The 23664-nt window shown below is 41.6% G+C and overlaps 1 protein-coding gene across 1 annotated transcript in view; it reads right to left on the bottom strand.

The window, feature by feature from the left end:
- Positions 1-64: 64 nt before the first annotated feature.
- Positions 65-23664, bottom strand: part of LOC121860115 (tripartite motif-containing protein 2-like) — a gene marked incomplete at its 5' end in the record, with an annotated part of 31092 nt that continues 7492 nt past the window's right edge. The window contains 12 exon segments of the mRNA XM_042357144.1: positions 65-4230; positions 5780-5920; positions 6519-6730; positions 7083-7246; positions 8049-8149; positions 8657-8800; positions 10602-11024; positions 11545-11659; positions 15485-15671; positions 16001-16187; positions 20213-20370; positions 23040-23157. Of these exon segments, the coding sequence (XP_042213078.1) occupies positions 4078-4230; positions 5780-5920; positions 6519-6730; positions 7083-7246; positions 8049-8149; positions 8657-8800; positions 10602-11024; positions 11545-11659; positions 15485-15671; positions 16001-16187; positions 20213-20370; positions 23040-23157 (2103 nt within the window).

Below are 23664 nucleotides of genomic sequence, written 5' to 3'. Positions count from 1 at the left end.
CGTTAAGTAAGAGATTGCTGGACGTATGCAATATGTACAAGGACAAAAAAAGTAATCCAACAAATTTCAGCAAAAGTTTTAATGTGATTCTTGGCAACACAGATTCTCTTCAAGCAAACAAATTATATCAGTGTTAAGTATAATACATAAATGCATAATGTCTTGATAATAAATGTGTTGCAGTGACCAATCACATATATATATATATATATATATATATATATATATATATATATATATATATATATATATATATATATATATATATATATATATATATATATATATATATATATATATATATATATATATATATATATATATATATATATATATATATATATATATATATATATATATATATATATATATATATATATATATATATATATATATATATATATACAAAGCTATACATCTCAGACTAGTATTCATACACATCTTATTCTAAAAAGCAGACTGATAGAGATCACCAAAAAGCAACTGGAGGTACCATAGTAAATGGTTGTCTGAGCATGGTAACCAAGTCTACTATTATCATCATCTTAACGTAAATGTTCAACTTGCTCTCCGCCTCCACTTGTGTGCAGGAGGTTGAGCACCTCATAAATTATGCTAAAATCTTGTCAAGTCTTTGCATTTGTTTTTATAATAAAATTGAGATTTATTAATTATTTGACATGATTGTGCTGGACTATTACTGGGTACAGTACAGTACAGTACAGTACAGTATATATCTAAAATACAAGAGAAAAGGAATATTCATGTCCTTACAAGTTAAGTTAAATATTATAAATGAAAATAAAGAATTTTCTGTATATAAAACAATCACATGAATGACAAAGTTACTGTACTCATGAGAACATTTTACAATAATATACAGGTTTGACCCTGCTAATCCAGGACCCAATAGTCAGGCAGCTTCATTGGTTCGGGACGGTGTTTGAATCTTGCTGTCGTTTGTTTCAAGGTATCAGTAGGCCTATAATATACAATTTTCTCTTTATTTTTTCTGCTAATCTGGTTATTTCTGTGTCACAGTACAGTAAACGTGTACCATAGCGCTAACACTGTCATAAAGAGGTCCAGTAAGCCTGAGCTAGATTTTTGCTGATGTAAGCTGTATTGGTACTGTATCAGTAGTAGTATATTTTATGCATTAATTCGCCTTTTTTACCCTCGGCTTCGATCGTTCGTAATTTTCACTAATCCGGAACCGGTCTGATCCCAAGCTTCCCGGATTAGCGAGGTCCAACCTGTATTAAGTTATGTATACATTGGTTTCAAGTGACAAAAAATATATTTTATAGGTTCAGCAGTGATGTGGTGTTGATCACTGCATTACTGGCAGTTTAAGTTTCTTCTTGATATGAAGATAAAGGCTAACTGTATTATGTTCAAAGTAAACTTTCTCTTATATGCCAAAACTGAAGGTGTGTCAACAGGACCACAATGCCAAACACCCTTTAACATCATAACTGGGAAAATATTCCAACGGCGACTTATGCATAGAATGGCACGCTAAAACAAAGCTATACCTGTAATTGCTGACATAAGAATGAAGTATTAATATGTCTAAATATGTCTTGCGGCATTAATATGTCTTGTTCCTCTCATCTCCTCCAGCTACAAACTTGCTATAATTTTAGCACCACAGCCATTGTGAGGACACTTGAAGGTGTTGTGCTGGCAGTCTGCTACACCCACAAACAGTACATATTGATCACCTGTTTTACCAGGAACAGCTCAAACATGTGTCATTATAATGCATGTATTTATCACTGGATAATTAACTGTACAGGTTCAATGTGTAAAATCTAGTTAGAAGGAAAGAGAAGATGTGAAAATTTTTCACCACTATGTGATTTCATGTGATAAACAAAACCTGCATCAACTCCACCCATGTGATAAGTTGCGACCATCTGCATATTAAACCCAAAGCTATAAAAAAGACGGAAATGAAACACAACAGCTGCAGTGGAATCTATAAGAATCTATACAACAGCTGACTGACTATAACATCTTAACCTGTTTCCCACAAACTTGTCTTCACATTAATCACTGCTAAGTTTTCTGTTATAATGTAAAAATTGCAAAAAAACAAACAAATCATAATTCCTGTAAAAATGTGTTCAAGAGAACCAACAACAACAATCTTTCATCTACATGTTGGTGGTGAGTGAGAGAACTTCAGGGTTTTATCTACATGTTGGTGGTGAGTGAGAGAACTTCAGGGTTTTATCTACATGTTGGTGGTGAGTGAGAGAACTTCAGGGTTTTATCTACATGTTGGTGGTGAGTGAAAGAACTTCAGTGTTTCATCAACATGTTGGTGGTGAGTGAGAGAACTTCAGGGTTTTATCTACATGTTGGTGGCGAGTGAGAGAACTTCAGTGTTTCATCAACATGTTGGTGGTGAGTGAGAGAACTTCAGTGTTTCATCAACATGTTGGTGGTGAGTGAGAGAAGGTCAATACTTTATCTCTGGTGCTGTAACAACAGACCAAACCAAACATTACCAAAACCCAAAGTATAGAAGAACAATTAAACAAAATTATGTTTACTGTAAATATATTCTTATATACTGTACCTGACAATCCTCACAATAATAAAATCTCTCGAAGGGGTATAAAGATCTTTGTCTTTATGTGATATTCTCAGAGTTATATTACTGTCTAGGACACTTCCCCTGTATATTACTGTCTAGGACACTTCCCCTGTATATTACTGTCTAGGACACTTCCCCTGTATATTACTGTCTAGGACACTTCCCCTGTATATTACTGTCTAGGACACTTCCCCTGTATATTACTGTCTAGGACACTTCCCCTGTATGTGCTGTTCTCACCCCTGTTGTAACATCTGATGAACACATAATGAGTGACTTTGCAGTACACCAAAGATTATTGTCTTATTGTGCAAGAACAGGAAGTGAGGTGAGGTTATGTTTGATCTGAGCCCTGAGGTGAGATGAGACGAGGTGAACTTATGTTTGGTGTGAGCCCTGAGGTGAGATGAGACGAGGTGGACTTATGTTTGGTGTGAGTCCAGAGGTGAGGTGAGATGAGGTGAGGTTCTGTTTGGTATGAGTCCAGAGGTGAGGTGTGAGTCAAGGGTTAAGTTAAGTTCATGGGGTTTTACACATTAAACCTGAACAATACCATTTATGGGTTAATGATAACTGCTCTCTAACATTACATAGGCTTACTAACTTAAGGTAAGATACAAAAATAAGAGCTACTGTATTGTATTAAATGGAATGCTTAATACACTTCTTATGCAAATAAAGAGGAAGTTAAAAGATACAGTAACCATTCAACCTTTTGTAGAACATGATGGTCACTCAAGTGTTGAGTTTTACAATAGTATAATAAATTCTTCAAACATTAAATTTTCTTCCCTCCTGCATACAACTTGACCTCTCAACACTCTTACTTCTCATTTAGTAAGTGTCAGGTTTACAATACATATGACAGTATCTCACAGCTTTGTCGATTATCTTTGGTCAAGTTGCCTTACTGTTTATCACTGTTGTACACCTGCACAGTAACAGAGGTGATGGCTGGTTGCTTCTCTAACACAAAGGTGCAGTAACCATGTGACAGAACCTCACGCAGACATAAGTGATACATTAACTTATTTATTTTCTGGGGGATGGTAAATTATAGTAAACAATGAAGAGCTATTACCGAGATACTGAATTCTTTTAATTTTGGGAATTAATTACTGATAAGTGTAAAGTAAAATGAAGGGTTACTGTATTTCAATAAATCTTATAACTGCATTCCATAGTTAAATTTTTTCATTATAATATACTTAGTTAAGACTCTTAGGCAACTAAAGACATGACATAATTATTCTTTAGTATATATATATATATATATATATATATATATATATATATATATATATATATATATATATATATATATATATATATATATATATATATATATATATATATATATATATATATATATATATATATATAGTAGCTATAGTCCATTGCCAATATGAATTACACAAACAAATATAGTACTGTAATTTGGTTACATATGGTGATGCAGGAGAATAACTTCACTGGAGGTACTTGTACACCTTGAAGCAATGGTTCCCTGAGTCTGCCACAAAGATCTGGCCATCAGGTGTAAGAGTCAGACCCTGAGGACCATACAAGGGGTCAGCCAGGGTGTTGACGTATGACAGAAAGGAACCTTGAGCGTCAAACACCTGAAATTTGAAGAAAAATATATACCCAGTATGTGAATGTTCCTGTAGACTTAATGTTAATACAGTAATTCCTCTATTTGTGTATTGAATAAATTCCTTTTAAACACAGTGTTGAGTCTAATGAAATAAATAATTTTTCAGGATAAAAATACAAAAAGGAGATACAATATTATAGCCGACGAGCTGCATGACCCAGTGTCAAGGAATAGTCCGAGAAGACCGGACAACTCGCCAACTGCACTGGCTAACCATTACCCCGGAACACGATCCACAAATCGATTAACATCCAGGTTCCCAATTACTGCTGGGTAGACAGAGGAAAATGGCATAAAGAAACTTGCCCATAGTTTCACTCTGCCCGGGGATCGAACCCGGGTCCACTCGCTTGTGAGGTGAGCATGCTGACCATTACACCACAGGTCACCATGTACATACATACATACATACATACATACATACTACTGTACATATATACAAACATACACACATCTCGTGACGTTGTGTAGCATGAAGACAAGCCGTGCTGGGCTCTACAAGAGCGAGGAATTTAAAGATGCACACAGTGATCTCATATGACCATGGTGAAGAGGCTACTCTTATCAGTGCCGCATTATATTGGATATTGAAGGAAAATATCATCAAGATTAGTTTGAGTAAAACATCCAACGGTTGAAGTATCCATTGCCTTAGGCCGCCAGTCAAGGATAATAAGAGTGGAAAGAAGAACAATTAACCAGAGACATCCATGAGTGGTGACCATAAGCTACCCACCAGGTGACCATGATCTGCCCACCATACACACACCGGGTAATACAGTGAAGGAACACCAAAACCGACACACAGTAGTATATAAAAGAAACATGGAGCAGTGAATGAGAGTAATAAGTGACCTGGAAGCTACAGTATCACAGGTCACCACAGTGCCACTAGGTCATCAAGGTGTGTAGTGTTACAATAACCCTCAGTGATAATTGTATAGTGGAACATTACCAGTTAGTGAATAGTGCTTATATCTTATTTTTTCCATGAACAAAATTTGTGAACTTGAAATAATCATTGAAAAGCAAGTGAAGAAACTGACACCATAAACTGACTATAGGGAGGCAGCACCTCACCCCAGGACCTCACAACACTCCCAGCTGTATACCCCGCTACCTCTACCACTACTGGTAAGTCACTATATTTACGGCTAAAAACGTGTCTAACCAGAAGCTGTACAAGAATCGTAACTCAGGGAAGACATTGAGAAGTATAATCTGTCAGTAGAGCAGCTTAGAAAATCGACACCCCCCCCCCCCCATTGCATTGTTAAGTGTCAGTCAACATTGCTACATTTAGTAAGTAATTGCACATCCATACAAATTAAATAGATAAATATAAAATAAATAAATAACTGGAAGCACCTGTGATTCCTGCAATTAATCCTCAGGCAACCAAGCTGGGGTCCTTACATGACATAATTGCAAGACATATTACCACAAAAGATGCTTAGGAATAACTGGGGAGGTAATTAAAGCTTACTGTACACAATGATAAGTATAACTCCTACCTGCATTCTTGAGTTGCCCCAGTCAGCCACTATAATGTTATCATTGGCATCAACAGCAATACCAGTAGGAGCATTGAACTGTCCATTCCCTTCTCCACTTGTGCCAAAGGTGAACAAGAAGTCCCCATCACTGTCAAACACCTGAAAAAAAGTCACTCATGATACTTGAATATTTCTTAAACAATAGAATACAACTAGACCATTTCTTAAAGAATTTTATACAAACAATTATCTGTTTAGTGGCATCAAGTGATATAGGAATGCAGATAATAAAGTACTTGTCACCAACTGCTGCTCTGACACTACCAAAGATCTGAGTATAATACAGAAGTCATCATCTATGTGCTAAGATGTCATGTATACATAACAAATAACCTGTCTGACATTTTTTATAAAAAAATTAATTTTATGAACATATAATCCCTTTAACTCCTCACCATGGCAACACCACTTGTAGTATTATTTTCAGCAGAGAGAGGCCCCGTACACAAGGGTATAATAGTCCTTAATGTATTTACCATATTATCTCTCTTGTACGTTGGGGGTACAGTTCTGCTTGGCCCAGACACACCCAAGAAGGGTGTTAGCATAAAACTTAAATCATCAACATATGAAGGTAGAGAACTTTCATGCATTAACTTTTCAAGGCCCTCAAAAGTGCTTCCAATGGCTTCTTAAAAGTATTTCATGTTAATCTAAATCTAACGTATACAAGCAACATCTATGCAGCGTCACTCACCTTAACACAGTGATTGTGGAAGTCTGTGATGACAATGTCCCCTTTGCTGTTGACTGCTGCAAAGTGAGGACCAGCAAACTGAAACTCATCAGTTCCTCTGTTACCAAACTTGGTAAGAAGTTTCCCAGACTGTTGGAAAATACACACACAAGACGCCTTGTTGTCTACAACTATGATGTGACCATTGTGGTCGACACAAACTCCTTTGGGACCTGAAGAAAAAATTAATACACACAATTTAAATGTTTCTTCACTATACTGTACATTAATATATACCATAGCTTGGTCTTCTGTAGTCAATGTTAATAACAAAATCTTTTATTATGTTATTCAGTCAGCCAAAACAACTTATTGGAGCACTAAAAAAGGTTTGTCACTAATGCCAGCACTGTGGCCAATCCTCATTTATGATACTATTGACCAATAGCACAATAAAGGAATAAAAGTATCAATTTCTATCTATTATTTATATTATGATATACAAGAAAATATAAAGATATTTACTGAACATTTATTTAAATTTACTCAAGAGTAAGAACAGATGGTAGAACAGTAGAGGCTCACCTAACAGCTTGCCATGACCAATACGGCTGACGTACTTCCCAGATGGTTCAAAGATAGACACCCACTTGTTCTCATAATCTGCCACAACATAGTTACCATTAGGCAGTGCAGAAACACCAGTTGGCCGCTGCATCTGGCCGACGCCACGACCACGTACCCCAAACCTTCCGAAAAAGAAAACATATCACTGCTTAATTACCTTATATCTTTATAGACAACTGAGGAAGAAAGATCAAAGGTTACCAGAAAGTTCACTAACCTACTGTGATCTAACCTAACCTACTGTGACCTAAGCTAACCTACTGTGACCTAACCTATCCTACAGTGACCTAACCTAACCTGAAAGATTAAAGTAAAGGGTTCAAGAAATACCTTGAACTCACCCCAGATAATGTGACCTACAATGTCCACTTGTGACCCTCAAGATAAATTTCAATTCAATTCATGAAAAACTTTAATTAACTTTTGAAATCATTAATGCAAATATGAAATAGTACAAGAATAATGAGGGATTAATGTATAACCATGTATGGGATACAAATAATGAGCTTATGGTAGTAAAATCTGCTAAACGTAAAAGGTATACGTATAGCTACTGTATGAGTAATGAGGACCCTGTGGTGGTGGGCAGCAGAGGAAAGGCCGCTACTTGGAGTTGCATGTAACAACCAATCACAGGCTTGGAAGGTAACTCTGGCATGACATTCAACTGTTTATGACCGACACTTTTTCAAGCGATCAAACAACAACGACATTTTGACTGAATGATTGGAGTGTAAATCGTCGTGTCATGTGATAATCAACCTTATGATGATAGCACTATGTGATGGTCCAGTGTATCTTTACAGAAGAGTCCAATGAATTTCAAAATGAACACTGGTTGGGTCGTCAAAATCCTACGTCCGATGCGTCATATCGTCTCACAAAACATTAAGATACTTCTAGGAGAGTTGATGATAACCTTACCTTAGCTTACATTCCCCCGTGATGGTAAACACCTGCACACACTGGTTGTTTGAGTCAGCTACAGCAATCCGACCATCTTTGAAATGGCTGAATGCAATACCCTGCCAAGAGGTAGTGGGGTTTACATATAGAAGTGAATATAAATGTCCTTGATAAAAATAATTTAGTTATATTATCAGAGTCATTGAAATCAGTACCTTAGGAGTCAGTAAAGTGGAAGTAATTAATAATTTCTAGAAAAAGATGCAGTGTGTGTGTGTGTGCAGAGCGACTCAATGGGTAGTATTTACAAATGAAGGACACAGTACAGTACAGTAGTGTATTTACAGGGTAGAGACGTACTGTACTGTATAGAGGACAACAGACTGAGTAAGGAGAAGAGGAAGAGGTGATGAAGAAATATGAAACAAGACAAAAGAATTTAGAGAAGGAATATTAACAGAGAGGAGTTCAGTACTGGGAGTTATATAAAGATCAGTAAGAGGCCAGACAGCTATGTGTTGGTAGTCATTTACTGGAGAGACACACCATTAGAAAGGCAAACAATAAATACTGTAATAATTCTTAACAGGATAAAATTAATTTATTCCAGGTGAATTTTACTCTACCTGAGGATTGACAAATTCGCCTCTGTTGCGTCCTCTCCGTCCGACTCTGAGGAGCATGTCATCTTCAATTGGGTTGGTGCGACGAGAGCATGATGAACGGTGTGACATTGGCCTACGTGACGTTCGTGATGTTCTTGAGGTAACCTGTAAATTATAGTGGTAAGCCTAAATGGTAATGTTATACAGGATGTTGCCAAGACTGGGAACAGTGTACTTAGCAAATGCTGCAGCTTCTGAGAATGGGGAGGGGGGGGGAGGCGGTGGGGTTACTACTAAGAGCAGAGAAGTTACCGAGAACTAATTCTGGCTTGAATGTCATGTACACTAATACTGACACGTTCCTTGATAAGAAAGAGGAGTTTGAAACACTACTGAAGGTACACCAACCAGATATTGTGGAGTTGTCGAACTGTTGTACAAGAACAGGAGAATCGACCCAGAGGAATGCGAGTTCAGTATTGCTGGATATGACTCATTTACGAACCTTTCTCAAGAAACTTGCAAGAGGGGTGTGGTTATCTATGGAAGGCAAGACCTTAGAGACAGCCAGGCGAGGGTACAGGGAGAGGATGTTTTTGAAGAGTCCAAGTGGTGTAAAATAAAATCAAAGGGAGGGGACTTACTTATCGTAGGGTGTATCTACAGATCCTCAAACCAAAGGGACTTAAGAGACTTGACAGACAACACAGAGATGCTCAACCCTAGCCACCTCCTTATCATGGGGGACTTTAACTATGGCGACATCAACTGGAGAAATGAGTTTACCCCAAACGACTTGAATAACCCTGCTACTCTTTTTGTAGAAACTCTAAGAGATAATTTTCTGTTCCAACATGTTTTAGACCAGACACATTACAGAGGGGAGCAAACACCCAAGCCACTAGACCTCATCATAACAAATGAGGAGGGTATGGTGGACAAACTGGAACACCTTGCCCCAGTTGGCACCAGTCAAAATATAGTGTTGTCGTTCAGATTTAACTGTTCCCTAGTTCAAGATAAGGCCAGGCCAAGGTGCAAATATTACAAGGGAAATTACGACGGGATGAGGGAAGAGATGAGGGGTATCCACTGGCCTGACTCATTAAGGCACAAGAACGCAGACACTACGCTGAATATCATAACTAGTAAAGTGACCCATTTGATCGATAAATATATAACAAAGACCAAACCCAGTGCCTCTAGGAATACGAGGGGATCCCTACACATGAACCATGCGGCGGTCGACAAAATTAAGAAGAAAACCCAGAAATTCAAGACGTGGGTTGGGTCAAACGATGAGCAAGACAGGAGGATGTATGCAAGAGCCAGAAACCAAAAGCAAAGGCAGAGTGTAGGAGGGCTGAAAAGGAGTTCCAGAGGCTGGTTGCAAGCGAGGTCAAGTCAAACCCAAAGTCGAAATTAAAAACGCGAGTAGGAGTATCAGACCTGAGGCTTGAAGACGGTAGTTATGCAGATTTTGACCAGGACAAAGCTGAGGCATTGAACAGCTTCTTTTCCTCGGTGTTCACAAGAGAGGATGCGATTAACCTACATGCGTTTTAGGACAGACGGCTCGACACAGCACTGACCCACATTGTGTTCACAAAAGAGGGTATGAGAAATAAACTGTCAAAGCTAAAGGTCCTGACATGGTGCTTCCCAGAGTGCTAAGAGAGTTGTGCAATGAGCTTGCTGAGCCCCTGAAGATCCTGTTTTGTAAATGTCTGGATGAACAAAAGGTCCCCAGTGAAAAGTGGCTTATGTGAGTCCTATCTTCAAGAAGGGTGATTGTCACTCCACGAACAACTATAGACCGGTGAGCCTGACCAGCATAGTATGTAAAGTACTTGAGAGTCTTATCAGAGATGCCGCAATGGAACACCTACTACGAAACAACCTTTGATGTTTTGTAGTGTTTCAGAGAGCAGCGGGAGATGATTAAAGAGAGTTACTTGTGACGTACCTGTGTAGAGTGAGATGTCTGCCTAGGCAAGGTGTGTGGAGGGACAGAACGTTGGCTGCTGCCGCTGTCTTCCTCCAGTGCGGCGGTAGCGGTAATAGTGAAAGGACTACCGTTGACTGGCTGTCCATACAGAAGCACCTCTAGTGAATAGGTTCCTTCTGTATGCACTGTAAAGGCCACTTCATAAGTCCCATTGTTCAGATCCAGAACTTGGGGCTGGCAAAGTTCCTCCCGCGATCCAGAGGGACTTTTGCTGGAAGCACGCGGAGATAAAGAGGCACGTGGGGAGTTTGAGCCGTGGCGGGGCACCGTCGCACTGATTCTTGACATGGCAGCAGTGACCTCAGCACCACCACAAGTTGCCTTTTCTCCTTTGTGGTCTCTTGTTACTACTGTTACAATTGACCCACGACCTACAGTCACCTGCAATAAGAAGTTAGAAAAAAAAACTTCTGAATGTGTAAATATCAACTACTTTGTGATTATTTAGCTGGTAAACCAGCTACACTGATCAACACAAACTCTGACAACTGCACACCCAAAAATGCTCGTTGTAATTCTGCTGTACTACTGCTGGCCATCTTCCACTATACACTGGTAAATATTATTTCTTCAGTTGGTAATGTATTACAGTACTGTACCACAATATGTATGATTACAATTGCAATGTTGGATCCTTCATATGAGTCTGCTGGAGAGCCTCTGAGTAAAAGCACACTCTTAAAACTTACAAGACTCGGTTTTAGACACGACTTAACATTTTCATTCATACCTAAAATAAATAATCATCTCCTAACAAAAGTTTTTAGTGTGGGTGTCATACTTCAGAATGATTCCAAAATTTACATAACCTACCTGTAGATATAGTATTATTTTTGTTGTTTATCACAAGTTACTGTAGCACTATCTGTAAAGACATTAAACATGGAGGAAAATACAGTACCTGGCGCAAAGCCTCGCCTGTGGCACTAGTCTGGTGAGGTACGGCACTGTTGCTCTGGATGCTGCCCACGTGCATGAAGGCTGTCTTAAGAGGCTCTATGTTGCCAACCACAAACCTTGTGACAAAAATATTTAAAAATATATATCTTGTCCTTCATTCTCACATAAACTAACCTAACCTAATTTACCTAATCTAACCTAACCTCAGGAACATTATATGGGCATAATTTTGTTTTACAGCAAAGTACTATGTATGATGACCAACGAAGTGCCAGGATATGAGACTACAGCACAGTTAAGTCATGTTACTGGTCACTATGGCACACACTCCACAAATCTCTGTAAATGATGGTGATCCCAGAGCACAGACGAGCAGTAAATGATGGTGATCCCAGAGCACAAGAGCAGGAAATGATGGTGATCCCAGAGCACAAGAGCAGGAAATGATGGTGATCCCAGAGCACAAGAGCAGTAAATGATGGTGATCCCAGAGCACAAGAGCAGGAAATGATGGTGATCCCAGAGCACAAGAGCAGGAAATGATGGTGATCCCAGTGTACAAGAGCAGTAAATGATGGTGATCCCAGAGCACAAGAGCAGTAAATGATGGTGATCCCAGAGCACAAGAGCAGGAAATGATGGTGATCCCAGAGCACAAGAGCAGGAAATGATGGTGATCCCAGAGCACAAGAGCAGTAAATGATGGTGATCCCAGAGCACAAGAGCAGGAAATGATGGTGATCCCAGAGCACAAGAGCAGGAAATGATGGTGATCCCAGAGCACAAGAGCAGGAAATGATGGTGATCCCAGAGCACAAGAGCAGGAAATGATGGTGATCCCAGAGCACAAGAGCAGTAAATGATGGTGATCCCAGAGCACAAGAGCAGTAAATGATGGTGATCCCAGAGCACAAGAGCAGGAAATGATGGTGATCCCAGAGCACAAGAGCAGTAAATGATGGTGATCCCAGAGCACAAGAGCAGGAAATGATGGTGATCCCAGAGCACAAGAGCAGGAAATGATGGTGATCCCAGTGCACAATAGACCCTTTACTCAGGAAACAAATCAAAACAGCCACAAGAAACTGCCACTATCAACCCCCCCACAATAAGCACACCACTAGTGTTGTCTGATAAGTCACTGGGTAGTACAGGAGAGTTAGCGAGAAAATATTTGAGTAGAGTGCACCCTGATACCTGTGTTAGTAAGCAGTAATGAAAGATAATAAAAAATGTGATTCAGCAAACAAAAAGAAAGTGCAGAGGCCTATAACATATCACAAGGCCAGGGATGCCATGACAATGTAGCCAAATATTTCTTAAATATTTTATATATTAAAACAAACTTATAATAAAAAGAAAAGTAATCCCAGTAGAAAGAAGATTCTTGACTCTGGGAAAATACTTTATAATGAATTATTCTTAAACCCTTTGTTATAAGACACCACTTCTACTATTTTCTTTGGATAACACAAGACGATTTTATTTAACAGAGAAAAAGAGAAGGGGGCCCTGTACAGGCAGTACAGGACCTCTGTATGGATCCTGTACACAAGGAGTTATATACAGGCAGTACAGGACCTCTGTATGGATCCTGTACAGGCAGTACAGGACCTCTGTATGGATCCTGTACACAAGAAGTTAAATACAGGCAGTACAGGACCTCTGTATGGATCCTGTACACAAGAAGTTATATACAGGCAGTACAGGACCTCTGTATGAAATTTGAACAACATCCATTTTATGACTCCAAGAACCAAAAATTAAGGTATTAGTTCAGGCGAATTTTTCTTGCCAAAACGACATTTTTGGGGGAAAATAAAAACTAATGTATTTATATAGCAAATATAGTCTATATTTTTTAGAAAATGTATATAAATATGATTTAAAACTTACCAGCACAGCATAATTGACTTTTTAAATACTGTACTGAATTCTAAATATCTTTAATTATTTCAAAGGTCATTATTTAACAATAGTTACTCAAATTTTTAGATTGTGAACCCAGATCCACCACTGACACCAGCCATACTGGCACCAGCCACCACTGACACCAGCCAGCAAAATTAAATGCTAAGTGATAAATGTCAAGAACAGGTCAAGGTTAAAATATTACAGTGGTGATTACAAGAGAAGGAGGGAGGAAGAGAGAAGTGTTGGCTGGCCTAACTTACTGAGCAACAAGGATGTGTGTTGTTCCTGGTAAATCATGCAGGGTAACTTAAATACAGGGTGCAATATTAAGGCCCTGTACTGTATAGGGAACACAACTTGGCTTTATGTACAGTAGGTCGGGATATACTGTATAGCGACTTTATAGATAAAAAAATTATATCATGGCCACCAAAATTATTGACGGGGTTAGGGACCCAAATCCAGGTCGTAAGTCCCGACGGTCGTAAGTCGTAGCAGTCGTAAGTCAGGGTCTGTATATATATATATATATATATATATATATATATATATATATATATATATATATATATATATATATATATATATATATATATATATATATATATATATATATATATATATATATATATATATATATATATATATATATATATATATATATATATATATATATATATATATATTTTGTAGTGGACGCCTCTACAACTGCTCTGATTCAATGCAACAGTATCCACAACCAACCACCTGCCGCCTTCCTAGCAACGAGTCGAAAGCAATTCCCACGGATTTACTTCGCTGTGTGTATAGCTCTGTCTCTCCATTGAGATTCATTCTGGCCCGGTTCCTGAACCACCTCCTCCTCCGCTGCGTCTCCTCCGCCTGCCTGGCGGTCCGCCCTCCGGGCGAGCATGGAGACCACCAGCTGCCTTCTGAGCCCCTCACCAACCAGTCTCTCTTTTACTCACGTTCCTGAACACGCAACACCCTCCAAGAAGTCCTCGTCCCGCTTCATTCAACCAGGAGGCCAGCAACAGGCAACATCTTCTAACGGTCTGCACATCTCCTTCAACACGCTTCACCGAACGTCTCTACTGAGCAGCTCACCACACAGCACCTCCAGCACCAGACTGTCTTTCATATAACTTATTTATATAAGAACCACTTAGAGTTTCATCCATCCTATAGACAACATTATACACTAAACCCTACAATATATATATATATATATATATATATATATATATATATATACTGTATATATATATATACAGTATATTTATTTTTATTTTTTTATTTATTTTTTTTCATTTCACGAGGGAAATCTGGCAGGAAATATTTCAAATGTACCGCCATGGCAAACAAATGCGTTATTTGCTCACCAGAGTGCCACAGTGGTTGCTCACTCATGCATTCACGCTCGCCCGCTCAGTCTTTCTGAGTGAGTGATGAGTAAGCAGCCGACTGCTGTAGATTCTGACTTCTAAGGTGAATATAAATGGGTTGCTTGTGACAAGAAAAGTGAAGTGAAGAGAATGGAAAGCTTAATGGAAGAGATCTAATACTGTAACTAATATTTTTGGTGTTTGTTTATGTAGGTGTGGGATTGTCAAGTGAGGGTGGCAGTGTGGCGTCAGCTGCCGAGTCTAGTGTTCCCAGGATGGTGTTCCTTGATATTGAAACGGCCTGTTGTTCCCGAGTCTAGTGTTCATTGGTGCTTTAGTTGGTCAAAAAATAAACTCATTAAGTCAAGTTAGTCACTTTTTGGGGCCTCCAGAACCTAACCCTATTTTCCCCATTGACTACAAGTAATCATATATCGCGATTTACTGTAGTATATAAAGAACATCGTTGGACCCTATCTCGCGATATATCCCGACCCTACTGTACCATACTACAGCACTGTACTGTACTGTATATAACATTCTTTTACTGAATAATACTTTAATAATTACATAAATAGCAATTTGGAACTGTAATATATTGTGAATTTTTTAAAACACACAAGACCACTGTACTGTACTTACTTAACGTGGCTGTTCTCACGAGGGGCTGGAGGCACGTTCATGTTGGCATAATCCATCAGCCTCTCACCCAGTTGCTTCCTCACCAGAACCACCTCCATGGCAGGGCAGTGGGTCAAGGCCTTCTCTACAAACTCACAACCACTCTCTACACCTCTCACCCATGACTCCAGCTCCTCAAGTTGATTACCTACAATATACAAGATGGTCAATGGTTGCTTCTGGCCACATAGGGATACAATTTTCTTCAAATATAAACCTAAAACTTAACAAATTGGTTCTAAAACTGAATCGTTCACACACAAGAATACTGAAACTGAAAAAAAAAAGTAAAAATTCCCCCCCCCCAGAAAAACTGTATGACAAATATTACCGACAGCAAAACTTTAGGAGCTACACCCTGAACACACACAGACATGTCCTTTTAGCATTCAAGCTTTATGATAAAAAATTACTTGGAAAAATAAATAAATAAAACAAACATCACAAACCTTCATAAAAATCAACCAGCTTTATTACCTAATGTCTTTTGCTTCTCCGATTCAATAGAGTTGAGGGAGTTGATGAGGACTGTTTGTCTCTTGTCCAACAGGTCGTGCAGAGCGTCAAAACAGCTCCGTACTTCCTTCTCTGCCTCCACCCTCCTCCCCTGTAGGCTGTGGCACACGTCTTGGATATCACATATGGCTTCCTTCATACATGGCAGCTGCAATAGTGGTTCAAATTACTGTACCTTACTGGGTGGTGTGGGGGCTATAGTGACATTATAACATCAGTCAGAGATAATGTACTAGAGAGTAAAAGAAGATGGTTTTTAACACCTTCGCTCCAAGGATGCCACTTTTAATATATTATTTGGCTAACATCAGATGATCGTATTCAGCACAGAAGGGACACCGTACACAGGGGGGGTTAAAGCTCGTCATCCCCACTACAGCACTAGTATATTGTATCATATCGAGTGAAGGCTTGGAACACCATGTACAGTATCTCAAAAAAGTAGCTGCCAGGATGAGTCCGATCACTTCCGAAATGGTACATGCAAATCGTGATGTCCCGGGAGGGTTGGTATGTGTGGCTCTGTGTCCTGGGAGGGTTGGTAGGTGTGGCTCTGTGTCCCGTGAGGGTTGGTAGGTGTGGCTCTGTGTCCCGGGAGGGTTGGTAGGTGTGGCTCTGTGTCCCGGGAGGGTTGGTAGGTGTGCCTCCATGTCCCGGGAGGGTTGGTAGGTGTGGCTCTGTGTCCTGGTGTACTGCGCACATCATTGTCATCCTTAATATCTTTTTAATTCATATTACGCTACATAACATTCAAATCCACCGCGCTTGTAGAGTCACAGAAAACGGTAGGAAATGGGAAACTTTGGTAAGGGATAACTTACCTATTGTATGTTGTTTTATACGAATTGTACCAAGGTACGGTCATAAAATATTAAGTGTATGTACTGTACTTATAATATAAAGGAGAAAGCAAAGTTTCTATACGATGATTGGGAAGGTCCAATTGATACGGACTAGTGTACTATAAGGGATAAGTGTAGAGTGTGTCTGAAGGTCAACTATTTATGTCTGTGAACGATTAATGAACATAGCTACCGCAGATATCAGATGAAAATATACGAGAACAATGATTTGGAAAAAGGATAATGTATCAGGCATATGTGAAGTGTTGTAAGTGATCCAGAAACTATACTTCAAAGAAAATATCTTGTATACCAACACCAAGGAAAAAAACGACGCTAGGCCTTTGTTCAGGTTGGCACCTAGGCCGCTTCGGGCTACGGTGCCGAGTGTTGTTATAACCCAATGAATTTTCCCAGGAACTAGCAAACCAGACCCTTACTTTAGTATGTAATATAGGATTAAGATATATAATTATAGAGCATAAGGTCACAATAGATAGGAAAGTGCATATGTGAGAACCAGAATAATATCAAGTCACCAAAACAGGTCAGTGAACTCCATCGTGCTCCATTCAGCCCTAAAAAGACTTATCTAGCAGTTTTTTACATCTTAAAACCTTGCCTGATGTTATAAAGTGAAGTAATAGTTGCAATAATGCGTGGTGATAAAAGCCCATCAGGCATTACTCTCAGTGACCCCCAGCTTCTCACCAAAACAGGTACGTGCCCAGAGCGTCGGCCGAGCAACCACCACTGTGAGGAACCCACCGGGTGTGGCGTGTTCTGCTTAGGGCCATTATGCCACCTCCACTGTGGATACCCTACATATCACCACCCAGGATAGGAGAACATAATTGTGTGTAGGAGAAGTTTCGCGGTCGCTACGTGTACCTGAAGAATACCGAGGAATTCCATACTTGTAGGTGTGGAGTGTACCTCAGATGTGTTGCTATAATATAACATGTGGTGCTATACTCTAACATGTGGTGCAGTCTGATGTATTGGGTGTTATGGTAAGAAGGAATAACCGAGGTAAGGATGACATTGGTTGTTATGAAGAATGAAAATGATAATAGTAGTTAATTGATGAAGGACGTATATTGGTGTGAAGTGTAATGAACATAATAGTGGTTCTTCTGACAAGGGCCAACTCTTTTTGTATTGTGATGGGATACAATATGTTTTTATAAGGAATAAATTAATTAAGTCATGATTGATGTTTCACCCTTCTTCCCACTCTCGATTTGGTCAATGAAAAACCTAACCCAATGCCTAGCTTACACTGCCTGCTACCTAACGAGCTGCATACTGTCCAGGGGGGTCTGGTGGCAGCGACCTTAAAATTAAGAGTAGATTTAAGTTATCCCATTAGGATTAGTGACCCCAGAAAGGCAGTATACCGGGAGGGTTAGTATGTGTGGCTCTGTGTCCCGGGAGGGTTGGTATGTGTGGCTCTGTGTCCCGGGAGGGTTGGTATGTGTGGCTCTGTGTCCCGGGAGAGTTGGTATGTGTAGCTCTGTGTTCCGGGATGGTTGGTATGTGTGGCTCTGTGTTCCGGGAGGGTTGGTATGTGTGGCTCTGGTTCGAGGTGGTGGGTGTAGCTCTGTGTCCGGGAGGGTTAGGTGTGGCTCTGTGTCCCGGGAGGGTTGGTATGTGTGGCTCTGTGTCCCGGGAGGGTTGGTATGTGGCTCTGTGTCCCGGAGTGGTATGTGTGCCTGTGTCCCGGGAGGGTTGGTATGTGTGGCCTGTGTCCCGGGAGGGTTGGTATGTGTGGCCTGTCCCGGGAGGTGTGGTGTGGCTCTGTGTCCCGGGAGGGTGGTGGCCTGTGTCCGGGAGGTGGTATGTGTGGTTCTGTGTCCCGGAAGGTTGTATGTGGGTCTGTGTCCCGAGGGTTGGTATGTGTGGCTCTGTGTCCCGGGAGGGTTGGTATGTGTGGCTCTGTGTCCGGAGGGTTGGTATGTGTGGTTCTGTGTCCCGAAGGTTAGTATGTGTGGCTCTGTGTCCCGGGAGGGTGGGTGTGGCCTGTGTCCCGGGAGGGTTGGTATGTGTGTGGCTCTGTGTCCCGGGAGAGTTGGTATGTGGCCTCTGTGTTCCGGGAGGTTGGTATGTGTGGCTCTGTGTTCCGGGATGGTTGGTAGTGTGGTTCTGTGTCCCGGGAGGGTTGGTGGTTCTGTGTCCGGAAGGTTGTATGTGTGGCTCTGTGTCCCGGGAGGGTTGTATGTGTGGCCTGTGTTCCGGGAGGGTTGGTATGTGTGGCTCTGTGTTCCGGGATGGTTGGTATGTGTGGTTCTGTGTCCCGGGAGGGTTGGTATGTGTGGTTCTGTGTCCCGGAAGGTTAGTATGTGTGTGCCTGTGTCCCGGAGGGGTGGTGTGGCTCTGTGTCCCGGGAGGGTTGGTATGTGTGGCTCTGTGTCCGGAGAGTTGGTATGTGGCTCTGTGTCAGGAGGGTTGGTATGTGTGGCTCTGTGTTCGGATGGTTGTGTGTGGCTCTGTCCCGGAGGTTGGTATGTGGCTCTGGGGTTGGTATGTGTGGTTGTGTCCGGAAGGTTAGTATGTGGCTCTGTGTCCGGAGGTTGGTTGTGTGGCTCTGTGTCCCGGGAGGGTTGGTATGTGTGGCTCTGTGTCCCGGGAGGGTTGGTATGTGTGGCTCTGTGTCCCGGGAGGGTTAGTATGTGTGGCTCTGTGTCCCGGGAGGGTTGGTATGTGTGGCTCTGTGTCCCGGGAGGGTTCGTATGTGTGGCTCTGTGGCAGACTGTTCCTACTACATCTGGTAACCAAACATCATATTAATTACGCCCAAATAAATACACATTACATTACTTATGTTGAACTATATTCCAAAGTAAATGTATGGCCCAATATCTATCACCAGTGGTCTCATAATGTTTCACACAGTGTGGACAGATACTTTTTGAGTTATTGTACAATAAAAAATAATATCTGTAATTATTAAACTAGACATCTGGGTGATTTAACACTTACAGACATACAGGTTTCTTAGACCTAGAGAGAACTGTATTATACTGTACTGTACTGTACTGAACTATACTGTAGTGTACTGTACTGTACTGTGCTGTACTGTACTGTGCTGTACTGCACTGTACTGTACTGTGCTGTGCTACACTGTACTGTACTGTGCTGTACTGCACTGTACTGTACTGTACTGTACTGTACTGTGTATCACATATAAAACACATCATAGACAATAGTCTTCATAGAGTCAAGATACAGGGAGATTCACTGCACTAGAAAAGGTTCATAGGTAAAAAATTTAAACAAATAAGAAATTTATCAATGAGAGAGAGAGAGAGAGAGAGAGAGAGACACTAACCTGCATGGTGACTCTATCAATGAGCTGATGCATGGCTGACCGGTGTTCGTCTACAGCATCTGTGAGGTGTAGTGTGGTGTGTGCTCGGTGTTCTATGTCAGTACAGCTGCTACACACGGCCGTCTCACAGTCACGGCAGTAGAAACGTAGAGTCTGACCTGAGTATTAACAACAGTATATTACACGGTGTAGGAGGTAGAGTGTGTACACCTAGAGGTAGAATGTGTACACCTAGAGGTAGAATGTGTACACTTAGGTAGACTGTGTACGGTGGGAGGTAGAATGTGTACACTTAGGAGGTAGAATGTGCACGGTGGGAGGAAGAATGTGTACGGTGGGAGGAAGAATGTGTATGGTGGGAGGAAGAATGTGTATACTGAGAGGAAGAATGTGTAAGGTGGGAGGGAGAATGTGTACACTGGGAGAAAGAATGTGTATGGTGAATGTATGGCAAGAAGACTCGTCATTAACTACATAACGATCAGTAGCTACTTGTTATGGTGCTGGGATAGGGTGGGGTGTGGGGGTAAAGTGCTACACAACCATTCACTCATCACAACTCTCACGACCAACAAATCTTGTCTGATACTACATGATTGACATGGTTTAATTGATTAGCAAGTCAAGTCAAGTCAAGTCAAGTCAAGTCAAGTCTCAGTCAAGTCTCTCTCTCTCTCTCTCTCTCATTGCTGAACTATTGTGAAATTCTATCAACGAATGTCTGAAGTATAGAACAAACTCCCTTTCTAACCCGCTACAGTGAGTAATAACCTACCATTAAACTGACAGATTCAACTAAAATTCAATCCTAAAACAAAGAATTTCTGTAATGTCAACTCAGACATCACTAACACTTATCCCTGAATGACGCTACACTCCAGCACAGTTTTACCTCGAGAACAAAACTGATATAATGTATGCGTTTATCATTTGGTTATTTTGTTTCATTAAGGTGGCAGTGGTGAGTTAGAGCGAGGTAGGTGAGCAGTGAGTGAAGTTAGGAGCATGGTAGGTTAGAGCAGTGAGGTGAGTTAAGAGCAGTGGTGAAGTCAGTGATGGTGAATCAGTGACTGATGGTGAGTCAGTGCAGTAGGTAGGTCAGTGATGATGAGTTAGACAAGGGTAGGTTAGAGCAGTGCAGGTAAGTTGAAGCGATAGGTCGGTTAGAGCAGTAGGTAGGTTAGAGCAGTAGGTAGGTAAGTTGAGTGGGGTTAGAGCAGTGCGATGGGGTTACAGCAAGTAGGTAGGTTAGAGCAGTGGGTGAGTTGGGAGCAGTGGTAGGTTAGAGCATGTTGCAGTAGGTAGTTAGAGCAGTAGGTGGGTTAGGCAGTGGAGGTGGGTTAGAGCATTAGGTAAGTTCAGATTGGCAGGTGAGTGCTGTGAGCAGTGGTGGGCGGTTAGAATAGGTAAGTTGGGGCAGTGGGTAGGTTAAGTGGTGAGTTAGGCAAGGTGGGTTGGTGCAGTAGGTGGGTTAAGAGTAGTAGGTGAGTTGGGGAGCAGTGGGTAGGTCAGTGCTAGGTTTAGAGGTGGAGTTCAAGGCAGTGGGTCCAGTGGGTAGGTCAGTGCAGTGGGTAGGTCGGTGCAGTGCAGTGAGTCAGTGCAGTGGTGGAGTCAGGCAGTGGGTGAGGTCAGTGCAGGTAGGTCAGTGCAGTAGGTAGGTCAGTGCAGTAGGTAGGTCAGGCAGTGGGTAGGTCAGGCAGTAGGTAGGTCAGAGCAGTAGGTGCAGTTGAGCCAGTGGTGGATCGGTAGTAGGTTGAGTTAGAGCAGTAGGTGAGTCAGGCAGTGGTGGTCAGTGCAGTAGGTGGTCAATTAGTGGGTAGGTCCAGGTAGGTAGGTATGTCAGTGGGTGGAGGTCAGGAAGGTGCAGTAGGTAGGTCAGTCAGGAGGGGTCAGAGCAGGTGGATTAGTGCAGTAGGTAGGTCAGTGCAGTGTAGGATCAGAGCAGTAGGTAGGTCAGGCAGTAGGTAGGTCAGTGCAGTGGGTAGGTCAGTGCAGTAGGTAGGTTAGAACAGTAGGTAGTTGGTGCAGTAAATGGGTCACATGAGTGGGTAGGTCACGGGAGTAGGTGGGTCACAGGAGCAGGTAGGTCACAGGCGTAGAGTAGGTCACAGGCGTAGGTAGGTCACAGAATGGAGTGGGTCACAGGGAGTAGGTAGGTCCAGGGGTAGGTAGGTCACAGGAGCAGGTAGGTCACGAGGGTAGTGGGTCACAGGGTAGGTGGGTCACAGGAGTAGGTAGGTCACAGGATTAAGTGGGTCAGGGAGTAGGTAGCTCACAGGCGTGGGTAGGTCACAGGATGCAGTGAGCCACAGGAGTAGGTGGGTCCAGGAGTAGGTAGGTCACAGGAGTGGGTGGGTCTACAGGGTAGGTGGGTCACAGGAGTGGGTGGCTCACAGGCGTGGGTGGGTCACAGGATTAGTAGCCACAGGAGTAGGTGGGTCACAAGTGTATGGGTCACAGGGAGTAGGTAGGTCAGCAGGAGTAGGTAGGTCTAGAGTGGTGGGTCTACAGGAGTAGGTAGGTCACAGGGAGTGGGTGGCTCACAGGCGTAGGTAGGTCACAGGATTAAGTAGGCCACAGGAGCAGGTGGGTCACAAGGTGGAGTCTGGGAGTAGTGGGTCACAGGGTAGGTGGGTCAGGAGTAGGTAGCTCACAGGCGTAGGTAGGTCACAGGATTAAGTAGGCCACAGGAGCAGGTAGGTCACAGGAGTAGGTAGGTCACAGGAGTAGGTAGGTGTGATCACAGGTTAGGTGTTAATCATCAGGTGAAATATCGGAGGTCAAATCTTCAAGTGATCCTACAAGGTGAGACGAGACGGCAACTCACCCTGGTGTGACGGACAGTACAGTGTGGTGTCGTCGTCTGTGTAGCCATTACTCTCTGCCAAGGCTCCTCCTTCACCCTCTGCCAGGCTCACTACGCTGTGTGTCTCACTGCCGGAGTCCTGCCACACACAACACAAGCTATGGTTAATATTAGAGATACACACACTCACTATAAATCAACAACCTGGTGAAATAATTATGAAAAATACTTGAAAATCAACATAATTATGACACCTGATGTTCAGTATTATGCTCTGTTGACATCTAAGCTTGTGTAGCCAATGTCTGAACTAAAATCTAATAAGTGCTTTAAAAAATGACAAAATCAGTTATCAATGAAGAATAAGAACCAGCAGTAAGTTAGTGAAGAAAACAGCTTATAACTTCAGTCAATAATCAATGAACAGGCGCCATTCCGACTAACATTCAGACACACAACACACTTACGACACGCACTCAAAATGAACGTCACACAACACACACTTACGACACGCACTCAAAATGAACGTCACACAACACACACTTACGACACGCAAATGGACGTCACACAACACACACTTACGACACGCCTCAAATAGACGTCACCTCTTACTGCCTCAAAATAGACGTCACAATACACACACTCA

This window comes from Homarus americanus, unplaced genomic scaffold, assembly GCF_018991925.1.
Source record: "Homarus americanus isolate GMGI-L3 unplaced genomic scaffold, GMGI_Hamer_2.0 scaffold5831, whole genome shotgun sequence".
NCBI lineage: Eukaryota > Metazoa > Arthropoda > Malacostraca > Decapoda > Nephropidae > Homarus > Homarus americanus.
The sequence above is the reverse complement of the archived record's forward strand: the minus strand, read 5'-3'. Positions and strand labels throughout refer to the sequence as shown.